Here is a 26,556-nt window from a genome sequence, read left to right as displayed (position 1 = left end):
CATTTTACTCACAATAAACTAGTAAGTAAGCTAAGCCATGCAAATATTGTTACTAAATTGTATTATTAAAATTATTGACTAAGACAGAGTAGTTAATGAATGGCTAGTAAGTTTTAAAGATGCTGTTTGAACCCAGATCTTCTGACAGCAAGACTAGAAAACACAGCCTTGCTTTCTTTCTTCCCAGGCAACTTTCAAGGTGTGGAGGTCAGTAAGAAATATCTTTTGAGGAAGAACGGTCTTGGAATGAAGTAAAACCACCCAGGGAAACTGTGTCCAAATGTAAATGTAAGGCACTTCACAAATACAAAAACATGGCCACTGCTCAAATTCCTTCCTGCCCTCCAAGGATTCTCCAGGCAAGCCCTGAAACTCTCTCATCATCTGCCAGCCCCCATCATCTCTGCAGGAGGGGGACAGCCAAGAGTGAGCCCTAACCAGAGCTTTCAAACCCAGCAAAAGAACAGTAGCCACCAGGAAATGGACTAACCCAGAGGAAGCTCGGAAAAGCGAAAGCCAAGAAAAGTTGGGACTGGGGGGGTCGTGGGGCGGAGAGGAACTGAGCTGACCAAACAGGAAGATTCTGGGTAAGAACCAGCATTCCAGGAATGTTTCCAACCAAGGCCACCTGTGCAGAGAATATCAAGGAAGTAAAAGTACCGAGTCCATAGCCAGCTCTCTGGCTACATCCTTTATTGAAAACAGCATTTACCGAATCGCCCGAGAATCTCAAGTCGTCGTCGTCGTCGGTAACCAGAAGAACGGGTCTTCTATTTCCCAGACTGTATAGGCTGGGCTGAGGTCCAGGAAGTCGAAGCTTAAAGATTCATTCATAGGTACTAAAGTACCCACTCCATGGAAGCCACTGTACGAGGATGAGTAATGCATGGTTTTTGCACTCAAGCAACTTACAACCTATAAAGGGGATACTCGGCAAATATTCTAAGACAAATTTAGTAATAACATGTGCATGGCTTAGCTTCGTTTTTCACTTCTCTCCAGCTCATCATGACCCCATTTAGGGTTTCCTTGGCAAAGATACTAGAGTGGTTTGCCATTTCCTTCTCCAGCTCATTGGGTAGATGGAAAAACTGAGGCAAACTCCGTGAAGTGACTTGCCCACAGTCACACAGCTAGTAAATAGCTGAGGTCCGATCTGAAGTCAAGAAGTTGAGTCTTTCTGACCCCAACCTGACACACTTTCCTGCCCATTCCTCCGCTGCATAAGAAGTCAGATATGAACAGTTTTCAAAAGACAAATTTCAAACCATCAATGACCACACAAATACACGCGCCAAATCCCTAACAGTAGTTTTGTTTGTTTGGTTTTGTTTTTAAGGAACATGGCCGTGCCTGGAAGAGCTTACATGAGTCAAGGCAGAGTAAAGAGACTGAACTAGGAGAACCATTTATACGAGGACGACCACACTACAAAGGAAAACAACTGTAAAAGACGGCGAATTTAGAAACAGTGCAATGACCCATCACAACTCCAGAAGACTGATGATAAAGCATGCTTCCCAACTCTTGTCAGAGATGATGAATGCAAAGTCAGAATAAACATATATTTTCACACAGCTGTTTTTTTTTTTTAACTATGCTCATTTGTTATAATGAGAGAACTTTTTAGGAGAAGGAAGATATTTTTAAAAATACAAAAGAGGGGGAGGCAGTGGATTGAGAGCCAGGCCTAGAGCCAAGAGATCCTAGGTTCAAATCTGGTCTCAAACATTTCCTAGCTGTGTGACCCTGGGCAAGTAACTTAACCCCCACTGCTAGCCCTTATAGCTCCTCTGCTATACGAAGTATTGATTCCAAGATGTAAGGTAAGGAATTATTCATAAATAAACAAACAAACAAACAAATAAATAGATGGATGAATGAATAATAAATAAACAAATAAATAAAAGAGGGGAGCAGCTAAGTGGCTCAGTGAATAGAATGCCAGACCTAGAGATAAGAGGGCCTGGGTTCAAACCTGGCCTTGGACACTTCTTAGCTGTTTAACACCATTTCCCAGCCCCATGTTGGTGAACCTATGGTACATGTACAGGAGCGGGCTGCTCCCTTCCCCTTTCCACATGTGCCTGAGGACATTTCTCACCCATCCCTCTGCCCAGCAGCCCAATGGGAGCACTTCCTCCCTTCCCTGTCTGGGGTAAGGCTCACATGCAGTGTGAGGGTTCTCTATCACTGCCCTAACCCATACTGCTCTTCTGCCTTGGAACCAATATCTCATACTGATTCTAAGGCAGAAGGTAAGGGTTGGATTGGGGGGGTGGGGGGGGAGTAGACACAAAAGAGATAAGAAGGAAATTCAGAAAAACCGAGCCATATTGGAACCATCAGGTGAAATTTATTGTATATTTAAGGGATATGTCAGCTGTACGTAATAGAGACTTACAGTGTCACATACAATCCTCTTTCCCTGTTCTTTCTACAAAGAAATGGCCATGTATGTTTGTCCATGGCAAAGTAATGCTTTTTTAACAGATCTTTTAAAACTCTGAAACTTCGCTTCATGCCCCAAGTGACAAAAGATGGAAAGAGGCACTGCTGGAACAGCTGTAAGAAGGCAGGAACATGAATAAACCAGACTTGGAGCTTTGAAGTACTCCAACAGTTCTGAGTCTCAACGTGGGCATTACGCAGTCCAAGTGGCCAAACCATCCACACCCCTTGACCCAACAATCCCCGGCCTGGGCATATTCCCCAAAGAAGTCAAAGACAAAAAAAAAAAGATCCAACATGTTCACAGCAGTGTAAAAAGGCTGGAGGCAACACGTTAGCAGAACGTAAAAAGTTCACAGAAAAAAACTAAGCAGTAAGAAATGATGAATATCAAAACATCAGAGAAATATGGGAAGATTTGTAGGACGGATACAGAGCAGAACAAGCAGAACCAAAAGAATACCAGTAGCTAAAGTAATAGAAAAGATTCCCCCAAAAGTCTAAGCAGGGAAAATAGTACCGGTCTCAGAAAGTTGAAAAGGATGCTTCATGGCAAAGAGGTAAAAGGAACAGAATTATATCCGTATATATTCTCAGGTACAGTTAAGGTTCTGGAACCTGTAGCTATTGGAGCCTCCCCCCACCTACCTAAGGTCACCTTCCATCGCTGTCCATGTAGCTTATAGTTACATGTGCTCCTATTTGCATCCCTCTTCCAAATATCTGAAGGTAATTCGGATGCATCACACCTTCCCCACATCTTCTCCAGGCTAAGCATCTCCAGTGCTTTTCAAGGATTCCGGGAGTCCAGCTCTTGAGCAGGGAAGGACCCCAGAGATCAGCAGGGAGGGAGTCAGGAGAGGCTTCCTGAAGGGAGCTGACACTGAAAATAGGGCTTTAAGGCTGGGTAGTATTTCAACAGGTGGAGTTTGGGGAAAGTGCCAGGAGTTAGGGCTGGCAGCGCTGCTGAAAGGATGGGAGAGCATGGCAACTTATGGGAACATCATGAAGTGGTCGGGAGGGAAAGTAATAGGAGATTGGGTTACTAACAGGTTATAAAAGGCCTTGAATGACGAAGAACTGTAGATATTTGGAAGCAAGAGCTCTAACTAATCATCCTGTAATTCACTGTTATTCATTCAGTCAGTCATCTCTGACTCTTCAAGAGTCAGAGTCTCTGGACCACAGCATGCCAATCCTGTTCATGAGGTTTTCCTGGCAATGCTACTGGAGTGGTTTGCCATTTCCCCTTCTAGTAGATTAAAGCAAACAGAGGTTAAGTGACTTGCCCAGGGTCACACAGCTAAGAAGTGTCAGAGGCTGGATTTGATTTCAGGTCTTACCGAGTCTAATCCTACCTCTCTATTCACTGAGCTTTAATTGATATACTAACTTAAATGAAACTGAAAATTGGCTCAACCAAAAGAAGGCTGACTAAGCCACTAAACATTAGCAGGGCAAAGAGGGGCAACTGGGTGGCTCAGTAGATAGACAAGTCTAGAGACAAGAGGTCTTGAGTTCAAATGTGGCTGAAGCACTTCCTAGCTGTATGACCCTGGGCAAGTCACTTAACGCCAACTGCCTAGCCCTTACAGCTTTTTGCCTTGGAAACAAAACTTAGTACTGATTCTAAGTCAGAAAATTGGGGGGGGGGTGTTTTTTTTTTAAACCAAACATTAGGGGGCAAAGAGAAAGCGGCAAAGTGCTGTTTGTATAAAGTAAATTTTGTTAGTTAAGCTTTGCTGACTTTTCCCCCTCTTTTTTATTTGTTACAGGGGATGACTCTGGGAGGGGAGGGACATAAGATTTTTTTTAACTTAAAACGATCTGATTTAGTTCATTTAATGAGGCAAAGGATGAGAATAATACAAAAGAAGAAATGTCGTCTACCAATGGTAAATATATATATATTGTCAAGTTTACATGTTCAGATCAATTTTATTCTAAATGTAACAACACTAAAAGCCACTCTTTCTTAGCAAGAGTAACGTGCCTGCTACAAGCAATTACAATTGGCAATAGAGCTGAAATGTGACAGCTCCCCTTGTAAAATGCTTCAAATAGTGTTCATTTTCTGCTTTCCTTACAGTACCGTTAGAGATCCTTCGACTCAACTGTATTTTCACTTAAAAGACAAGAGTTTGGCTTTTACATTTATGGCGGATGTGGGGCAAGGCATTGGTAATTTTGCCAGAAGCATGGGATTCTGGCTCTGCCACTTAGCTACTCCTTGTGCTTCCTGGGCTTCAATTTCTCATTATTATTATGATTATCCTCTTTTACTGGTGAGGAAAGTGAGGCTCAGAGTTAAGTCTAGAAACACAGATAGCACTGGGGATACAAAAAGGGGTAAAAAAGGCTGTCTCTACCTTCAAGGAATTCACATCTAATGGGGGAGCCAACAGGTGGACAATTCTATATAAAGCAAGCTATATACAGGATAAATAGGAAATAATTAATACAAGGAAGATGCTACAATTAGGAAGGGTTGGGGAAGGCTTCTGTTAGAAGGTAGGATTTTAGTTGGGGCTGAAAGGAAGACGGGAAGGTCACTAGCCAGGAAGGAAGGAGGGAGAGCATTCCAGGCATGGGAGCTAGCCAGAGAGAAGGGCCAGAGCCAGGAGATGGAGTGTCTTGTTCACGGAATAGCCAAAAGGCCAGTGTCACGTGGATCAAAGAATCCTTGTCCAGGGGATAAGGTGTAAGAAGGCAAAGGCAGGAGGGACTAAGCTATGAAAGACTTTGAAGGCCAAATAGAGGATTTTGTGTTGGCTCCGGGAGGCAATAGGAAAAAACTGGAAGTTATTGAGTAGGGAAGAGACACGTTTTGTCCTGTTTTTAAGAAAATCGCTTTGGTGACTGAATGGAAGACGATTTGGAGTGGGAAGAGACTCGAGGCAACAAGATCCGTCAGCTGGTTGTTGAAGGAATCAACATGAGGTGAGGTGACGGTAGGGCGAGAGTGAAGAAGGGGGTGCGTTCAGGATACGTTACGAAGGTGAATTTGGTAATAGCTTCGATGTGAAGGCAGTGAGAGATAGTGAGACGTTCAGGATGACTCCTAGGTTGTGAACACAAGAAACCGGGAGGATGTAGTTAGGGTTGGCTGTTCTCGACAGTAATAGGCAAGATGGTGGTGGTGGTGATGAGTTTGAGGGGGAATCAAGAAATATTTCTTAAGGTCCTACGATGTTCTTCTAGGCACTGTGCTTCCTGCTTCCAAGTCCACCACTCTACCCACTGTCACGTTTATGGTTTCTCCTTGTAGGGACTTGGTCTATCTCATAGATATTCATCATCATTCTTTCTTGGCAGAATCATCTGACTCTGTAATAGGAAGAAGCAGCATATGGTAGAAACCAGGAGTTGGGTGACCAGAGGTCCAGTCCCACTAGTAAAAGCTAGCATTTCTAGAGTGCCTGGCACTTTAAAAATACAACCACCCTGAGTGGGAGGTGCTATTCTTGCCCCTATTTTACAATGAAATCAGTTGAAAAACTGAGACAAACAGAGATTAAGTGATTTGCCCAGGGTCACACAACTAATAAGCATCTGAGGTCAAATTTGAACTCATTCTGATTCTGATTCTAGGCCTGGCATTATCCACTGCACCAAATACCTGCTCAATCTCTCTACCATTATATATAGGTCCACCTCCATCACTAATTAAATTCTACATATAACTTTGACCTGAATCATCTACTCTCTCTGGATTCCAATTTCTCCCTCCGCAAAGTGCTGGGTTAAACCAGTTGACCTCTAAAGCCCCTTCCAGCTCTAAGATTCCATGATTATGTTAGGATTATAGTATTTAAAATATCTTATATTTGCACAGCACCTTCCTTCTAAGAAATGCAAAGGCTTTTTCTAGTAGCTTTAATTCTTACTTTCACCACAATCCCTTGGGTGTGGGAATGGATCAGGTCTTATTATTAGCTCCATTTTATACAAAAGGAAAGCAGAGGCCCAGAGGACTCAAGAAAATTTCCTAAAGTGACAAAGTAGGAAGATTCCACTCCTTGATAGGAGAAACAGGTTCATTTTTGTCTTTGTAGTCCCCGTGTATAACATAGTGTCTACCTGGTACATTATAAGTTCTTAACAAATATTTGTTGAAATGAAAAGGAAGGAAAGAAAATAAGTCAACAACAGTAAGTTGAACAACTATATTCTAGGGTCAAAAGACCAAGATATTCCGACCACCATGGCAGAGTTGGGAAGAGCGCATCATCCACCAGACTCGTCAGTTTCCCCTCTGATCCACTCTATATGTCATGGCCAAATTGATCTTGCTGGGGCAAAATGCCAGGGTAAATGGCCTCTTAACAAGGGCACTGGATTCAGAGCCATCTAGGTGTAAGGCATGCTTCTAGCCATGCAAAAACCAAAATGAAACATTCCCTGCCCTCAAGGAACTTAAATAAAATAAGATTTTGCATTTAGGAGAGAAACCAGTCTCATGGAGGGACCAGCTGAAGAGAGAGTGGAGGAGGGGAGAAGAAAAGCTGAGAATTCTGAGAAAGAATCAGAACTTTGGAGCCAAGGGACAGGAGGGGGTCACTTCCAGCCTGGGAGATGGAAGAGAAAGGTAGATTTCCTGAAAGCTGAGAAGAAGCCCATTCATTTGGGACTTACTTTCCCTTCTGAGACCTTGAAACATCTCCATTAAGACTCTCAACTACAGCTATCTAAAATCCTCAAGAGGGACTGTGGATTTGGACTTTTGACAAGAGCCATCCAGATCCTTCTCCTCTCTTCTCCTCTCTCTCTCTCTTCTCTTCTCTTCTCTTCTCTTCTCTTCTCTTCTCTTCTCTTCTCTTCTCTTCTCTTCTCTTCTCTTCTCTTCTCTTCTCTTCTCTTCTCTTCTCTTCTCTTCTCTTCTCTTCTCTTCTCTTCTCTTCTCTTCTCTTCTCTCTCTCTCTCTCTCTCTCCTCTCTTCTCTTCTCTCTTCTCTCTCTCTCCCTTACTTGTCCCTGGACATAATACTTTCAAGGCAAGAAAGCAGTTGACAAAAAGGAGAGATCAGGGCTGAGATGCCTTTGGTCTCCAGTCTGAAAGGCCAATCTGCAAGATGGGAAAATCTTTAGGGTTTTCTTTTTACCCACTTTCCAGTTTTCCTACCTCATACCCTTGCCATTCCCTTCCTATTTCAACCTCAATAAATCATTTGAAACTGAGGACTTTGGGCCTGTCTCTAAATAACATAACAAAGGGGATCAAGAATTGAAATCACTGAATCCTCGCCTGTGACCTCTCAAAGGTTTGGGAGGGTCGCACTTCTCACCAAGAGAGGGTTTGACTTCCAGCTCCCAGTGACTCAGGGTTGTCTGACCAAGGAAACGGACACCTCCTTGGCAGTTGACCATTTCTAAACCCCTGAAAGGCTGACAGTTACTGTCCCTTGGGGAAACAGAAGGGTAAGAGCTCATGTTGCCTCTCAAAGACAGATTTGATCTCAGGAGCCCTGGACTCCTAGGACTGAGAGAGGCATCTTGCCATCCTATCAAGACAATCCCACTCTGGTCTTCTGTCCTCCATCTCCCAGATAACATCCCCATGGAGCCATATTCCTTTTTCAAAGGGACAGGACTTGACTTATCTCCCCCATAAGGAATGGAGAAGAGAAACAATCCTTTCACTCTCTCTCATCCCTTTTCCCTCCTTCTCCCCATCTTCTCCTCCTTTACAACACACATTTACATGTGTGTGTGTGTCGAGTCTGAAATAAAATTATTCATGTACATATTGAATGTCGGGGCATCCAGGTGGTGCAGTGGATAGAGCCCTGGGCTTAGAATAAGGAAGACTCATTCATCTTCATGAGTTCAAATATGGTCTCAGACACTACTAGCTATGTGACCCTGAGCAAGTCATTTAACCCTCCTTGCTTTTGCCTCAGTTATCTATAAAACGAGCTGGAGAAGGAAATGGCAAACCACTCCGGTATCTTTGCCAAGAAAACCCCAAATGCAGTCTTGAAGAGTTCTGACTGAACAACAACAAAAATACTGAATCTATCATCTCTCTCTCTCTCTCTATGTGTGTGTGTGTGCATATATAATATGTATAATTATATATGTGTGTGTGTGGAAAGAGAGATGAAGAGAAAAAAAGAATGAGAAAGAGAGAGAGAAAGAGAGAAATGTTCATTCTGAATTCTGGGTCTGTCACTTGATTGCCTGGATCTCAGGCATCTTCTTTTTATCTCGGGGTCTCTCTATGGGAGAAAGAGGAAAAGGGTTCCACTGGTGAGCTTAAAGCACTTGAAGGCACAATATATTGTCTTCGGGGCCAAAATAGGAAGCTGAGAACCTGCTTGGGCAAATATAAACATTAAGGGGGGAAATACAATTGCTGGAGGAAACAAAGTTTAAATCGGGGTGGGGGGAGAGAAAAAAATTTCAGAACAAGCAACTTGCAGGGCCCTTAATGTGATGGCCTGATAACGTCAGAGCCCACTGAATTCTGTTTGGATGTCCTTTGAATTTTTGTAAGGCATGCTCAGAGCAAAGCTGGGGAATAGGATAGAGGGAAGGATGAAAGAGCCGGGGCGACAGAGAGGGACCTGATTTGTTTAGGTTATTTAATGAACAGAGCGTGAGTGAAGACCAGATGCAGAGGAAGTTGGAACTGCTGGCAAAATCACTGTCTCCCTCCCTCAAGAGCAAAAGCTTTCCAAAAACAATGTCAAGTCCAGTCTAATCTTCCCCAACAAAAAATTGCTATCATTTCAGAAAAGAACAACTGCAGATGGGCCCTGAAGACTTCAGTGTTTTCCGAGACCTTCTTAAAGAAAAAACAATAAAGTATTTTAAATAATTAGAGTACCTCCCCAATGCCATTGATAACAGTTCAATAATTCAAATAAAATTGGAAATAGAACATTTATTAAGTGTTTACTAGGTGCCAAGTACTCTGCGGTGTTGGGATTACAAATAGAAAAAAGGAAGACAGTCTCTACTTTTTTCCTTTTCTTTTCTTAAACATTTTCTTGTCTTAGAATCAATTATTAGTATCAATTCTAAGGCAGAAGAGCAGTAAGGACTAGGCAATTGGGGTTAAGTGACTTTCCCAGAGTCACACAGCTAAGAAGTAGCTGAGGCCATATTTGAACCCAGGTTCTCCCAACTTGAGGCCTACCTGCCCCTGACAGTTTCTATCATAAAAAAGCTCACAAACTCATTGAGGGAGACAACACATATAGCAAAAGTCAGTTGGAAAGTCCTGCTATTAAGTCCTTAGATATTAAGCCCTGGCAGTCATTTTGCCAAAAGAATTATAGTTAACTCTCTGATTATTGGCCAGTCTGATGCAAGGTAGTGAAATCAACAGTCATTTATTAAGCACCTACTATGTGCCACTGTACACTAAGCACTGTGAATACAAAGAAAGACAAAATCTAGCCCCTACAGTTACGGAGCATATATTCTAGCAGGGGAAATAACATTAAAAAAAAACTACAAGATGCATGCAGATAAATTTGAGACAATATCAGATGAAAGGCACTAAAATTAAGGACCAAGAAAGGCTTCTTCTAGAAGAGTGGGACTTTTGCTAAAAGACTGCCTGCCATTTGATCCAGCCATAACACTGCTGGGTTTGTACCCCAAAGAGATAATAAGGAAAAAGACTTGTACAAGAATATTCCTAGCGGCGCTCTTTGTGGTGGCCAAAAATTGGAAAACGAGGGGATGCCCTTCAACTGGGGAATGGCTGAACAAATTGTGGTATCTGTTGGTGATGGAATACTATTGTGCTCAAAGGAATAATAACTGGAGGGATTCCATGGGGACTGGAAAGATCTCCAGGAACTGATGCAGAGCAAAAGGAGCAGAACCAGGAGAACATTGTACACAGAGATGGGTACATTGTGGTACAATTTAATGGAATGGACTTCTCTACTAACAGCAATGCAATGACCCAGGACAATTCTGAGGGACTTATGAAAAAGAACACCATCCACATCCAGAGAAAGATCTGTGGGAGTAGAAACACAGAAGAAAAACAACTGCTTGATCAAATAGTCCGATGGGGACATGACTGGGGATGCAGACTCTAAATGATCATCCTAGTACAAATATCAAGAATATGGAAATAGGTCTTGATCAACGACACATGGAAAACCCAGTGGTACTGTGTGCATCAGCTACAGGAGGGGGTTGGGAGGAGGGGAGGGAAATAACATGGATCTTATAACCATGGAAAAATATTCTAAATTAACTAATTAAATACCACCACCCCCCCGAAAAAAAAAAAGAACAGTGGGACTTTGAACAAAGCTTGAAAGAAGCCAAGGTGGGCAAGAGATGAAGAATTCCAGACAGAGGGAATATCCTTGCATAGTGCAAAAGCCACTTGACTTTACCTAATTTAACAGTGTTAACACTTTACTTGTTCCCATATATATTCTTATTATTAAATTGACAAGCATTTTCTAAGGGTTTACTTTTTAAAGAGGTATCTATGGCCCAGTAGTAAAATTCACTGTGCCTAGAGTCAGGAAGACATGAATTCAAATCCAGCCTCAGATACTTCCTAGCTATGTAATCTCTGACTGCCTGATCATAGGATCCAATGGAGAAGGAAATGGCAAACCACTCCAATATCCTTGCCAAGGAAACCCCTTCTATAGCTATGGTCAGTAAGACACAAGTGAAGAATAATACTTTGTAAAAATTGTCAATAGTCTCTCTCATCAGACTTACTCCTTGTAAAATTCTCTTTATAATATTTCTTCATAAATGAAGGAGCCAGGCCTAGCGATGGAAGGTCTTGGGTTCAAATCTGACCTTGGATACTTCCTAGCTCTGTGACCCAGGGAGTCACTTAACTCCCATTGCCTAGTCCTTACTGATCTTCTGCCTTGGAACCAATACATAAAACTGATTCTAAGACATAAAAGGCTTTTTTTTTTTTAATGTCAATTACAACTTCTAACACTTAGTGTCTCTTTAAAGAGAGTAACAATTCTCTATAATCTCTGTAGAAGAGGTGTAACAGGTGTTACATTTCTCCCCATAGTTAAAAACTTTTCAGTCCCTCAAAAATCATTTTGGAGTATATGAACTCCATCAATATTAAATATAATATATAGATATCATCAACATTAAATATATAGACATCATGATAGAAAGCACCACTTGACCTCCTTCTATTTATAGGTTGTATTGTTCTAATTCTATTTGACCTATTGATTTTTCTGCATTTGTATCCAAGTTGGTTGTTGTTATGGAATTATTACCAGTATTTTTATCTTCTGTGTCTTGTTTTCTTACCCCAAAGGGATTCTAAATTATTCATATTGACCTTACCTCATTGCCTAAACTAGGATCCCCCTTGATCCTGGGCAAAGTTTTTGGGCTTCCATATTTGGTGTCTGATTTTCTCCAATAAACTCCTTTCTTATTTCTCTATGCTGACTAAATAACTTGAGTTGCTACTTCAATGTAGCAGTTTTTTTTTCCCTTTAGCACCTTTTAATAGTTCTTTTGTATCAAGTAGATGACTTGTTTCATTTCTTGGATACCTAAGCTTTTGCTCCATTTGAGTTTTCAATTCCGTCTTCAACTCAAGCATTTTACAATCAAATTTTTCTATCTGGTTATGAAATTTCCTTAATTTCTAATGCAAGGATCTCCAATACATTCGGATCACTGAAGTCTTTTAGCAACATTTTGTGATTTTTCTTCAATTCTTGATACTCTTGGGGGCATAGCGTGTTTCTGAACATTGGTTCTTTGATCATTAACTTCTTCTGATCCAAATTAAAATTCTCTTCTCATGTATATTTATGTGATCTATCTATGATCATCTAGCCCACATTTATAACTTTTCTGACTGCATCAGGTTGGTGTCCTGGTATTAAATTGTTATGACCGATGATTGGGATATCATTCTTACTAGGTCACTCCATCCTTGGTTATCTTCATTTCCTAATGCTGATTCTTTGGAATTAAACTGTCATACCCCAATATTGCATTTCTCTTTCAAATACACTTATCACTTATATGGTCAACCAGGCCCAAATTGTAACAGAAGGTAATTCTACTCCTTCACTTGTACTGTGCTGGTGGTGATCTTGTTTCAAGTTGTTTTGACCTCTGTTCACATCTTCAATCTTTAAAAACTTTGTAAATTTAGGAATCTTGTAAATGTTTGTCTTCAAATGTGTATGATGATTCTTTTATTGGATTTCTCTAACCCACACATGAGAGGATACTCCGGCATTGGTTAACATTGTTTTTCCCTATTGGGAATCTTTCTTTGCAAGGATGGTATCATCTAAATTCACATTCTGGTGGTACTTTTCTGTTTCTCTATGAGAAGGTAATTCTAGCTTCACACATAGTGATGAGTAAGGCCCTATGCTCATTCTCACAGATAAGCTCTCCTTTTTTTCACTTAAAAACTTTCTTTGCTTCCTTTTCTACTGACCCCTCCCCTTTTCCCCAATATACCCTCAACATTCCTGACCAACTCCTCCCACTCATTAAGAGGTATATAAACCAGTACAGTTTCCTATTGTTTAAGTGCCTGGTATTTTGGAATGATCAGACAGATTGGGAAATTTACAAAATAATAACTTAAGTGCCTCCCCACTTATAACTTTTCTTTGAATTACTTTGTGATCTTCCCATTATTTAAATATTCTTAAGTCTTTATTTTATTCTCCAAGTCTGCTCCTAAAATCAGGCAACCACTCTGAGTCTCCAGTTTAAAAACATTATAATATACATTAAACATATCGATCTCTGTCTTTAAAGAGGTGATAAATTTCTACTTAGAATACCAATAAGGCTAAACTAATTGCTAAATACACAGGTTGTTGTAATTATTTATCAACAATCTAACAAACACTTTGCATATAAGATTCTATGAGAAGATGATACCCTGGGAAAGGGGGAAGGGGGGGAATTTAAAAATACCAACTATAAGAATCCAACCAAGTAAGACAGGGTTCCCTAGGACAAGCTGAACATATAACAGGGTTATAAAGGGGCACCAACCAATTTCATTTACAAGTTACCCGCCCCTAAGCCTCCTATTGACTCACTCCCACATTTCATTTTATAATCTTGAGTTCTAGGGTGATCCGAGAGTGTTTAGATACTTTATTAATAAAATTGTAACATCTTTCTCATCAATCTTTTAGTTCAGGTCCCCCATTCCCATTCATTAAAATTAAATGTTATTTAACTGAACAAATCTTCCTTGTAAGTTTTTTCCCCTTTCTACCAAATCCCTAAGAATAAATATTAAGATTATAAAATTAACAATTTATTAACTGTTAAACTTATTCAAATGGAAAACAATTATTAACTGTCATCAATAACTACACAAAGATACAAACAGCTTCACTTGGACCACAACCAAAGTCACTTTCCACCTTCACTATAACTATGGGTGACTTCTAAAAACACAGACCCATCATTTCGTTCACTTAATATATCAAGCTGAGTCTCTTCTCAAGAGCTTTCTTTATACTCTTTGAAAGATAAAAGTTAAAGGTGCAGCTAAAGTCAGTCCTGTATTCAACTATGACCTCAGCTATGTCTGAGTTGTATGACTCTGGCCAAGTCACTTAACCCCCATTGCCTAGCCATACTGATTCTAAGATATAAGGGAAGAGTTAAAAAAGATAAAGGTTAAAGCAGAAAAGCCTCTCCATCTTCTTTCTCCATTTTTCCAACTTCTCTCCAAACAATCTTTTAGCTTCTCTCAATTGCTTTCTCCATCAAATCCTCATTATAATGTTTCTTCATAAAATTAATTCAATCACTTCTCTCAAGAAGCTTTTCCTTCCCTTCTTTCTCTCTGTCTCCTCTACAAACTCCTTACAAATGACAATCAAACCCGCACAGGACCCATTCTGACTCCACAGGGAGAAGGCAGTTAAAGCTATAATTCTTAACGAGAAGGTCTCCGTTTCAGCAAGTCCCTTAGGAAGGTCTCTTGGGATGGATGTTACACTCAGGTTAGTCGTTTGGGGGTATAACACCAAAGCTCTTCCTGCCAGTCTGCTATCCAATCCTCTCAAAAACTTGCTCATCACTGATGAAAATAGAATAGCCTATAGTTTGGGGTTTCAAACACACAACTTTTAAAAGAGATAATATAAAAACTAACAGATGCAATGAATGCTCCCTGCCTTTTTTTATATTATATACTCTCACCTTCCATCGTCGAATCAATACTATGTATTAGTTCCAAGATATTAGAGTAATAAGGGCTAAGCCTCAGTGGTAAAGGGGCTTGGCCAGGGGACCCACAGCAAGGAAATGTGAGAGGCCATATTTGAACCCAGGACTTCCTATCTCTGAGCCTGGCTCTCTATTCTCTGCGTCACCTCACTACCCTTCCTTCCTTCCTTCCTTTGTAAAACCAAACAAATTCGTCTTCTCGATAAATTCCAAAAGGTTCCTATAATACTTCTAGGATGAAATACAAATCCTACTGTTTAAGATCTCGGGGCCTTTGCAACCGAGTCCTACCTTATCTTTCCATGATAATTATATACTCTCCTTCCTGGACTCTACAATCCAGCCAAACTAGCTTTCTTGGTGTTCCTTACAACACAGGGCATTCTCTCTCTCCATGATATACAGCTCCATCTCTCTCTGTCTTTCTACCAGCTGTTCCTCATGCTTGGAATGCACTCCCTCCTTACCTGTGCCTCTTAGGAGCCCGTAGTTGCTTGCAAAACTCAACTCACATTTCACCTTCTACAAACAGTCTTTCCTGATCTCCCAGCTCCTAGCCTCTTTCCCCTTCTTCTCTGCCTCCCAAAAAATTATCTTGTATTTATCTTGTATAGACACATTTTGTGTGTGTACAGTCTCCCATACATTATGTATGGGAGGGTCTACTACTTGAGGGCACAAAGTTTCATTTTTTTCTTATATCCCTAATGTTTGTTGATTGATTATTATTACTATGACTCTACTAACTCATCTTTCTTTGACAAGAATCAGTCAAATGCTATTAAAAAAACAAACAAAAAAACCCTAGGAGGGGGCAGCTGGGTAGCTCAGTGTGTTGAGAGCTAGGCCTAGAGATGGGAGGTCCTAGGTTCAAATCTGACCTCAGACACTTCCCAGTTGTGTGACCCTGGGCAAGTCACTTGACCCCCATTGCCTAGCCCTTACCACTCTTCTGCCTTGGAGCCAATACACAGTATTGACTCCAAACGGAAGGTAAGGGTTTAAAAAAAAAACAAAAAACCCTAGGAGATACAGTGCATAGACCTGGAATCAGGAAGACCTGAGTTCAAATTCTACCTCAGACACTTACTATCTCTGTGGCCCTTGACAAGTCACTTAAACTTTGTCTCCCTCAGTTTCTTCATCTATGAAGTGGAGATAACCTCCTTACCAGGGTTGTCATGAGATATTTCCAAAGTGCTCTGCAAATCTTAAAATGTTATAAGTGCTTGCTATTATTATCATTATTATTAAAGTCAATCATTTCTTCCCTCAGTCATCACGGATCTCTCCCTATCCACTAGCTTCTTTACATCTACTCCATCATATCTTCCCAGATACAAAAATAAATTCTCTTTGCTCTTCCAGCCTTAGCCAGCGACCATTCTGTCTCTCCCTCTCACCTCAGTTGCTAAATTTATTGGGAAAAGCTGTCACTACCAAGTGCTTCCACTTCCTCACTTTCCATTCTCTCAACTCCTCATCATGCAGTCTCAGGTCAATGGAATTGCTTTCTCCTCAGTGGTTAACTCCTGGCCACCATATTCAATGTCCTTTTTTCTGGTCTTATCCTCTTTACTTCTCTAATGCTTTTGACACTCAGTTCATCCCCCACCTCCCTTGGATGAAGAACTTGCTGGTTCTCCTCCTACTTCTTGAATCACTTCTGCTGACTCCTGATCTTCCCAATTTCTCTTTGTGCTTCTGTGCTTGTTCCCAAGGGTCTCTTCTTGGTATTCTTTTTTTCTCTTCCCCCAAGCACTCTCATTTATTTCAGTGGCCTTGAAATGCCACCTCTAAAGAGATCAGCCCCAATTTTCTAACTAGTCCTGACTTACGCTCTTAGCTCCAGACTGACAGTTAACTGGCCACAAGACTTCCTCATTTTTATATTCCACTATCTACACCATGATGTGCCATCCTAGCATTCCCCCTTAAATCTACTTCTCCTCTGGCTAGCCCCATTCAAAACTTTGGAGTTATAGTTAACCTTTTCTCTTTCATCTTTCATATCCAATCAGCTACCCCTGTACTAATGATTCCACTTCTGTAACATCATTTGGCACTCATTCTCTCCACTCCCTTCTGTTCTCACCAGACTAGCACAGATCCTTACTATTCCCAACAGGTCCACTGCAAAAGTAGGGGGGAAGTTGGGTGGCTCAGTGGATTGAGAGCCAGACCTAAAGACAGGAGGTCCTGGGTTCAAATCTGGCCTCAGACACTTCCCAGCTGTGTGACCCTGGGCAAGTCACTTCATCCCCATTGTCTAGCCCTTACCACTCTTCTGCCTTGGAGCCAATACCCAGTATTGATTCTAAGAAGAAAGGTAAGGGTTTAAAAAAAAAAGACTCTCAGCAGGTCTTCAGCCCTATAAGCTCTTCGTACCTTCATACCACACTAGAAAAAATGTCCTTCTTACGCCTAACTTGGATCATTTGAGCTCAAAATCTTGAGTGGCTCCTCTTGCTTGTCTTTTGGTTTTCCCATGGAGTCGCTGGCTTTTATTTGGTCCATTCTAATTTTGAGGGTGTTTGTTGCTTGGCAAATCCTAATCTTGGCCAGTAAAGTTCAGATTCCTGCCTGCCCTCCACAAACTGGCGCTACCTTGCTTTCTAGTTTTCTCGTATTCTCCTCTCCCATGAGCTAGGCTCCAGCTACCAATCTGCACTGTGTTCTGGCTTGGCTCCGAGCCCAAACTGTCCTTTCCTTCTTTACCCATTGATGACTGATTAAAGCCAACTCAAGTGCCACCTTCTCCACACAGCCAGCCCTTCACTCCTATCTGCATCTTACCTCACTCCAAGAATCTCCAGGAGCAACTCTCTGAAGTATAGCTACCGAGGCCGTCCCCTCATTCCCCTACAGGACCCTCAGTTTCATCGGGGGCAAAGATGATGTCTTACCTCAACTTTGTATCCCTCCAACACCTGGCAGATACACCCAGAGGTGCTTACTAAATGTTTGCTGTATAAATGGACAAATGTAAACAAACCAATCTTATGTGCATTGTAGCATTAAACAGAGGTCTCCCTCCATGCTTCCTGGGCTCCCCCATCTGCAACAGGAATTATTATAACTAGGTCACTATGATTGGAATGCATGACAATGATGAGCAACAAAGTTCACTACCAGATCCCCAGGCTAAATGGACACATTTAATGAGATTTGGGGTGGGAATAGAAAGAGAAGAGGGACAGAGAGAGGGTCACAGACCATATTCACCACAATTTATAGGCAGGAATTTATGGGGGATAAATGGGAGGCTCAAGTCTTCAATTAATACAAAAATAAAAAGTCTTGAACCGCCCTACCTAGCAATTAAACCACAATATAGCCATCCGGCAGACTAGACAGAGTACTGATTGGACTAGGGAATTAGGAAACCAAGATTCTACCTGACTGTGTGAGACTGAACAGTCACCACTCCTCTCTGGACTCAGTTTCCCCATATGTAAAATGAAGGAGGTAGTCTAGAATATTCCTCTAGTCCCTTCCAGTTGTAGATTTCTAGAAGCGGCACACCTATAAATTGGGTCAAAAAGTATTTTCCTATGCTACAACCCATCCCTGGCCCTCCCACCAACAAAAGATGCCCAGCTTTTAAATCAAAGGCAAGCCCCTCCTCACTGAGATCTTAGGAAGCCTCTTACCCAATTCCGGCTGACACTGGGGGGTGGGGGAGTGGGGGGAGAATGTGGAGAACCCAGGCAGTGAGAGGATGTGCTTGAAGGAAACAAAGCAAATTGGGTCAGACAGGATCAGAATCTCTAGCCTGGGCCTGACTCCTCTGCTCCTCTCCCCACCCTTTTCCAGCCAGTGATCAGGGTTGATAGCAAAAGTCCACCCTCCCCAGCCCCAAACCCGGACTGTAAGGAACCCAAAATGAGCAAGTGGTTTGTTTTCTCCAAAGTAATCACAATCCAGCATTTTTGGAGTCTCACACTGGAAACTGATCCCCCCCCAACCCATGAATCATATCACCAAGCTCTGGGAACAAGAAAGGATGTTATTTTTCAGCATACTTCAGGATTCTCCCTTTGTCCAGACTCTGTCTATCAATTGCACTTCCCGCTCCTCCTCTTTCCCCCACAAACGCATATTTTTTCTGTTACATTTTTTTCCATATTAGCCTTGAGATTTCATGACCTCCCCCAGCCATGTCTGACATCTTTTCCATAATAGGCTTGTAACCGGGACATCGGAACTTGGGGAGGGTGGGTGGGGGTGTTACAGTATCACCATTTGCTCTGTATTTCCCCCTCCCTCCATCCCCCCCCAGCCCCCAATCTGTGTTTACTAACAGCTGTGAATGCCTCGGCCTGGCCGCTTTATTTACACACAGCCAGCAGGAATACTCAGACAGAACAACTCACTCAGTTTTGTAGACTAATTTTTTAAAAATTAAATGAGACATCTTCGAATGTAAACTTCCTGTGGGTGGCAGAGATGCGGTTAATTACATTTAAGGCACATTTCCCAGGGCTAGCTTGGCTTCCTTTTGAATACATAAGGACTTTGATTCTGGGTTGCATTTTTTTTCTTTTAATTCACTGTTTTCCTCTCTTGGGGGAAATCTTTAAAGCCATTTTGAAAAAACAAGCCACCCATCCACTGGCCTCCTTCCCCCAACCTCGGTCAGGGTGGGCTTTCCTTTCCCTCCCCTTCTACAAATGAAATTACAGCCAAGCAAATCCACGACCCCTTTATAAGCCTCTCGACATATCAAGTCCAAGGGCTTCTCCATCACATAGGTTACAGCTTTAAAGATCCACGCCACAGGGACGGAGGGGGGAAACACGATAAGCGTGTGGAGAAAATCATGGAGAAGGCCCAAAGCTAGGCAGGATGGGAAAAATAAAAAAAATAAAAAAGCCAAATGCTGACAGCCAAGGAGCCGAGTCCATGAAAAACCTCGCTTGCAAATCAGACTGAAAAGAAAGCCATCAGAAGGGAGCGAACATGTGCAAGGGCAGCGGCTGGGCTCACAGTCTGGGGGGAGGGAGGGGGCCGTGACCTCCTCACCTCGGGTACAAAATCAAGGAAATCCTAAAGGCTCACCTGGTTTAAATCTTCATCGTTGAGCAAATGAGACTCCCGGGGCTTGAAGCAATTCTGACACTTGCTTTTGTTGAAGATGTTGGCCTGAAATTTCCGGCAGGGGTTCTCCTTCGCGGACATTTTTCGGGTGTCCAGCGAGGCTCTCGAGCTGTCCTCTTTACTTCAAGGAAGGGGAGACGGCGAATGCCCCGGCGCCCTGACCCTCGCCCCAGCGGGTCCTCTTTCCAGAAGCTCATCCAAGGAGCCCCGCAGGCAGGGGATGGGGACTTGGGAGCCGAGGAGAGGGAGACGGAGGCGGGGAGGGGCCCGAGAGAGCCCGGCACGGTTTCCTCTCGGCTGGGTTGTGCAATAATATCCTCAGATCGGTTGCGGGCTTTGGCAATCCAAGGACTGGGCGTCTCAAACCGGTCCCCGCTCACTTTGGGGGCATCCCAGTTTCCGAGGAGGGAAGGGAGTTAAGCCGAAGACACAAAATTTGGGGTCGACCTAGGCACTGGCTCAGTCACCGAAGGGAAGGTGCAAATCCATATCCCTTGTCCCGGGAAAGGCAACCAGACCAACCAACACCACCACAAGCAGGGAGAGAGATTCCAGAGACTCGGTGGTAACGCTTCTCCCTCCACAACCCGGCGGAGGCAAGCCTTGGGGGTGGGGACAGTCCCCCGGATAAGGCACGAATGCAAGGCGGCTGCGGGCACTGGGCCCGTCCGTATTTCACGGCCGGGGATTTTCCATGCAGAAGAATCCAGATGGGAAGCTGCCTGGCCGAGAAGGGTCCGAGGGCCCGCCAGTCGAGACTGAACAGGACAGAGAAATGCAACTCCCACCCTCCCCCCTCCCAAATCCCACCCCCCCGCAAGGACAACGCTGCAGGTGAAAAACGCCGGCCCCGGGGGGTCCCCCCCTCAATTAAGGAACAATCCCCAGCCACTGCTTCCCAGGGCTTCTCCGCTCGTACAGCCACAGCCTCTGCGGCCGCCTCCTGGTTTTAACTCGCCCATGGACGCATCCTCTGAAGCTGCTACGACTCCTCTCTCGGGTTAGTCTGCGAGTCCAAGTTATCCAGGGAGAATCACTGCATGGTCCCCCAGGAAAGAATCCTCCCCGCCAGCACCCGCCGCTGCTCCCCTTTGCACTCCCGGGCAGTTGCAAATGGTAGCCTAGCGTCTCGCGCGTTCCTGGGATCGAGCGAGAGAGGGTGGGGGTGGGGGAGGGGTCACGGTTAGAAGAGGAGGGAGGAAGGGAATTAGAAGGAGAGGGGGGAGTTGGTAGGGGCCATGGGGTAAGTGGAGCCTCGCCCCTTCTGCGATGGACAGCCCATCCTGACCAATGATGGCGGCCTGTGCTTGCTAACAAAGGAACCCATTGACCAATAAGAATCAACAGAGAGAGGAAAGAGACCGAGTGAAAGCGCTCATGAGGTAGGTAACTTTAAAAAAAAAAAGAGAAGGTGGTGGTGCTGGGATGGGACATTCAGGCTTGGTGGACTGGTGAGCGAGTCCAGCCTTCTTCCTTGACAGCTGCTGGGACTGGGGCCGAGGCCAAGGACAGGAGCAAGGCAAGGCAAGGCAAAGAAAAGAAGAGAAACTGTTCTTGAAAGAAACGATTGCAACTTCCCCACCCCACTGCATACTCTATCGGAGGGGGTAGGTAAAAGGCATGGCATGGAATGAACTCTGCATTAATCATTCAGTAAACATTCCCTGAGCCCCTGCTGTGTGTGCAAGGCTCCGAGCTGAGGAAAAGTCGGGCTGCAAAGGGGAACGTGACATCGTTGCTGCTCTGGAGAAGTTACTGGATAGTATATGATCATTGTAGAGCCTGCCCAAGGCGAGCCTCCCAAACCTGGGAAAACTAGCATTCATGGATCGAGTCCCCCTGTCCCCTACCTCGAGTTCTTAGTACTGCAACGGTCTCCACTCCTAAACTAAAGCCGAGGAGCCCCCATTAGTATATTAGTACTAGCACTCGGCCATTTGATACAAATAAATGAAAGAAAAAGCATTTTCTGAAATAGCACAGCGAGTAATTTTTAATAAATGCAGCATTCCCCCACATAAAGCCGGGGTACACTCTCCTGCAAATACATAAGAATGGACACTTTATGGTCTAGACAAGAAGATGGGGACACAGTACGGAACACATAAACCCATGTAGGCAAGTAACTCAAGAATCACATGGCCTTTCTCCTGTGGTGGTGTCCTCACACTGTTCTCTATTAGGTTCCCTGGGCCTGCTGCTCTGGGCATCTCAATTCCTGATTGCTGGGTCTAATTTTTCCTCAAATTCCAGAGATGATTCTGTTCGCTCAGGTTTGGCTCTTGATTTTTAAAGCTTATAGAGAGGTAGCTAGATAGCACAGTGGATAGAGATGGAGGCCTTCAGTCAGGAGGATCTGGGTTCATATTTGACCTCAGACATTTCCTAGCTATGTGACCCTGGGCAAGTCACTTAACCCCCATTGCCTAGCCCTTACTCCTCTGTCTTGGAGTTGTTACTAGAACAGAAAGTAAGGATAAAATTTAAAAAAAAGACTTGTGGAGAAGTTTAATCTCCAGCCAACCAGTTGCCCTATAATATCTCCAAATTGTTAGAGAAACTTCTTACACCTGGAGTGAGAAACTCCTTTTAGGTGCTACATTATTACAGGATCATAATTAGAGCTATCGAATCATAGATAAAGAAATGGAAGAGGACATCAAAACAATATGGTATTGGATAAGAAACAGAAAGGAGGATCAGTGGAATAGACTTGGGGTAGATGACCTCAGCAAGACAAGTCTATGATCCCAGGTTTTGGGGCAAAAATCCACTATTTGGTTAAAAAAACTGCTGGGAAAATTGGAAGACAGTATGGGAGAGACTGGGGTTGGAACATCTCACACCCCAAACCAAGATAAACTCAGAATGGGTGAATGACCTGAATATAAAGAAGGAAAATATAAGTAAATTAGGTGAACACAGAGTAGGATACATGTCAGATCTTTGGGAAAGGAAAGACTTTAAAACCAAGTAAGAGTTATAAAAAAATCACAAAATGTAAAACAAATAATTTTGATTACATTAAATTAAAAAGGTTTTGTACAAAAACCAATGTAACCAAAATTAGAAGGGAAACAACAAAGTGGGGGGGGGGGGGATCTTTATAATAAAAACCTCTGACAAAAGTCCTCAATTTTACAAAGAGCTAAACCAATTGTACAAAAAATCAAGCCATTCTCCAATTGATAAATGAGTAAGGGACATGAATAGTCAATTTTCAGTCAAAGAAATCAAAACTATTAATAAGCATATGAAAAAGTGCTCTAAATCTCTTATAATCAGAGAAATACAAATCAAAACAACTCTGAGGTATCACCTCACACCTAGCAGATTGGCTGACATGACAGCAATGGAAAGTAATGAATGCTGGAGGGGATGTGGCAAAGTCAGGACATTAATGCATTGTTGGTGGAGTTGTGAACTGATCCAACCATTCTGGAGGGCAATTTGGAACTATGCCCAAAGGGTGATAAAAGACTGTCTGCCCTTTGACCCAGCCATAGCACTGCTGGGTTTGTACCCTAAACAGATAATAAGGAAAAAGACTTATACAAGAATATTCATAGCTGCGCTCTTTGGGGTGGCCAAAAATTGGAAAATGAGGGGATGCCCTTCAATTGGGGAATGGCTGAACAAATTGTGGTATATGTTGGTGATGGAATACTATTGTGCTCAAAGGAATAATAAAGTGGAGGAATTCCATGGAGACTGGAACAACCTCCAGGAAGTGATGCAGAGTGAGAGGAGCAGAACCAGGAGAACATTGTACACAGAGACGGATACGCTGTGGCACAATGGAACGTAATGGACTTCTCCATTAGTGTCAATGCAGTGACCCTGAACAATCTGCAGGGATCATGGAGAAAGAACACTATCCACATTCAGAGGAAAAACTGTGGGAGTAAAAACACAGAAGAAAAACAGCTGCTTCAATGCATGGGTCGAGGGGATATGGCTGGGGATGAAGACTAAATGAACATCCTAATGCAAACACCAACAACATAGAAATAGGTTCTGATCAAGGACACACATAAAACCCAGTGGAATTGCACATCAGCTACAGGAAGAGGTAGGGGAGGGGAGGGAAGGAAAGAATATGATTCTTGTAATCAAGGAATAATGTTCTAAATTGACTAATTAAATAAAATTTTCAAAAAATAATAAAATAGAATAAAATAGCAAATGCTAAAAAAAAATGGAAGGGAACTCAAAGGCCATTTCTTTCTTTCTTTTTTTTCTAATAAAACCCTTACCTTCCATCTTGGAATCAATATTGTGTATTGGTTCCAAGGCAGAAGAGCAGTAAGGACTAGGCAATGGGGGTCAAGTGACTTGCCCAGGGTCACACAGCTGGGAAGTGGATGTGGCCAGATTTGAACCTAGGACCTCCTGTCTCTAGGCCTGATTCTCAACCCACTGAACCACTCAGCTGCCACTTAAAGACCATTTCTGTCTCTAATACATACCAGCTATATGAACCTGGCCAAGCAAGTTAACTAACTCACTTTGGTGTCACTCAAATAAAAAAATGAATTCTCACAGGTGCACATTGACCTAGGAAACCACAAGTTAATATTACCTGTGTTATGTTGCATTTTTATTTTGTTAAACACTTCCTGGTTGCATTTAATTTGATTTTGACTTGAATCAAGAGTTTTGCAGACCACTGAGGTAGAAGTTTGTGTCTCGGCTACTCTGACCCTTAGTTGCAGTGAAGATACTGACCTGCATTCGTAAAAGGAGTTTCTTCTTCCAAGAGGTCTCTATATCCATGAAATCAGTCCCTATCTCTATCCTAAGACTCTTTTGCAAGCAGTGCATAATCCACTGTCACTTTTGCACCCTGTGTATCTTCCAAGAGGTTACTCCAATTAGCTATTCATGGTCTGAAACGGACAAGTCTGAAAGGGAGGCTGCCCACAACCTTTGTTCCATGCCACTCATAGTCTGAAAGACCACTTTGCACATATACAACAAGTCTCGTGCCATATGTAATACATGGCAACCATAATAGAATCACATACATACAAAAACGTAGGATGTACCTCCATGGTATGTCCAGGACAATACATATTAGAACACACATCACAGAAGCAAATGTCATTAGGGATGCAGAACACTGTAGCCAATCTGCATATCAGCACTTTCACATTAAGGAAACATGGTTTGCATGTGATTGTGAAACCCAAACTCCATCAGTGTGTTTCATCTCTACATAAATAATCACCTCATCCATTTTCCCCGAGTAATGACAGCTAAGTCTTTCTGTTGGCCAAATCGCCCTGGCATTCCTACCATGACTTCCTAAGCTTGTGGATGCCTATCAACACAGAGATCTGGTCCTAGTCCTGAGCTCATTGGTAGGTCAGGCTGGCTGCCACAGCTTCTCAGTGGTGTGTCCTAGAAGCCTCCACAACTAACTCAAACTGCTGACTACTAGGACTCATTTCCCCCCAAATCCAAGAGATTATTCTGCTCACTCAGGTTGGCTCTTTTTTAAAACTACCAGGGGAGCAGCCAGGGATCCCCTTCAGCCCAAAGACTGCAGAGGATGTTGGATTTTCCCTCTTTACCAACAATGTCCAAACCAGAGATCGATTCCCAACTCCCCAAAACGCCCAATCTATTTCATAATTAAGGGAAAGTTCTTGGGCACCTGATGGATAGAAGAAAAAGATTTCTGGTAACCAGGAACCATCTGTGGTCTCTATGTCAGTGCCTGCTATCTCCTGGACTCTGCAGACATGGGATAGAGGGTCACAGGCTTTTGGAAAGATGTTTATACCACCCTTTCTTAGACCACCTCAGTAAATTCTGCTTTCCAAAATTGTGCTGACTAAAATGATTCTCAATTGTGGTACTAGTACTTGAGGTACTCAGGGGTACCTCTAGAATCCTCAAAGAAAGATAGAACCTTGCTCAAGGACCTGAAACTTGTCTGTAAGAGTGGAGAGAAAATTGTAATAATTTTCGGAGCTTGTATGAATTACATGATGCTGGTAGAATTTGTATTGTATATATCAAGGAGTCAGGGTATTCAACCAAGTCTATTCCGAACTCAGGACTGGGAGAAGGTAAACATGATTTCATTGCAGAGAACAAGGAGTACACATAGAAGACTGATAGCCAGGCTGAGCTACCTACAAACTCAGGAATTAGACTACAGGTAATTGGGAGGCAATTCCCATCCAACCTAATACTTGACCTAGTCTTTCCACAGTTTGGCAGTGAGATGAACTTCCATGGATCTGTTATCCTGTGAATTTCTTGCACGTTAAGATTTCTTAGCAGAACCCTAACATCTGGAGAGAGATCTAGGCAATCAATTAGCATAATCTGTACTGTCATTCCTTTCTAGCAAAAATTTCCTTCCTTCTTTTCCTTCTTTTTTACCTCTCTCTCTTTCCTTCTTTTTTCTCCTTCCTTCCTGTCTTCCTCCCTTCACCTCTTTCTCTCACTTCCTTCCTTCCTTTCCTTCCCTTCCTCCCTTTCTCCTCCCTCTCTTCTTTCTTTCCTCCTTCCTTTCTTCTTCCTTCCTTTTGTTCATTCTTCATTTCTTCCTTCTTTCCTTTCTTCCTTCCTTCTTTTCTTCCCTCTTTCCTTCCTCCCTTTCTCTCTTTCTTCCTTCCTTTCTTCCTTCCTTCCCCCAGTTCTCCTTATTTCACCCAAGCCTGAAAATGCAGAAGCCACTCACAGGCCTGAACCCCTTGCTGATTAGCATAGGAACTTAAACTTGCTCTGTTTCCAACCTAAATCAGTTAACCCCTTCTTGACCAGCCTGATAATTCCCTAATCTTGGGGA

The 26,556-nt window shown here is 42.8% G+C and overlaps 1 protein-coding gene across 1 annotated transcript in view; it reads right to left on the bottom strand.

The window, feature by feature from the left end:
* The window catches only part of LOC130455428 (myosin phosphatase Rho-interacting protein-like), a 59,900-nt gene extending 38,750 nt beyond the window's left edge, over positions 1-21,150 (bottom strand). The window contains exon 1 of the mRNA XM_056804473.1: positions 19,713-21,150. Within this exon, the coding sequence (XP_056660451.1) occupies positions 19,713-19,832 (120 nt within the window). The 5' untranslated portion in view covers positions 19,833-21,150. The remainder of the gene's footprint in view (positions 1-19,712) is intronic.
* Between the last annotated feature and the right edge of the window lie 5,406 nt (positions 21,151-26,556).

Source organism: Monodelphis domestica, chromosome 7, assembly GCF_027887165.1.
Source record: "Monodelphis domestica isolate mMonDom1 chromosome 7, mMonDom1.pri, whole genome shotgun sequence".
NCBI classification, from domain to species: domain Eukaryota; kingdom Metazoa; phylum Chordata; class Mammalia; order Didelphimorphia; family Didelphidae; genus Monodelphis; species Monodelphis domestica.
This window is presented reverse-complemented; position numbering and strand designations above follow the sequence as displayed.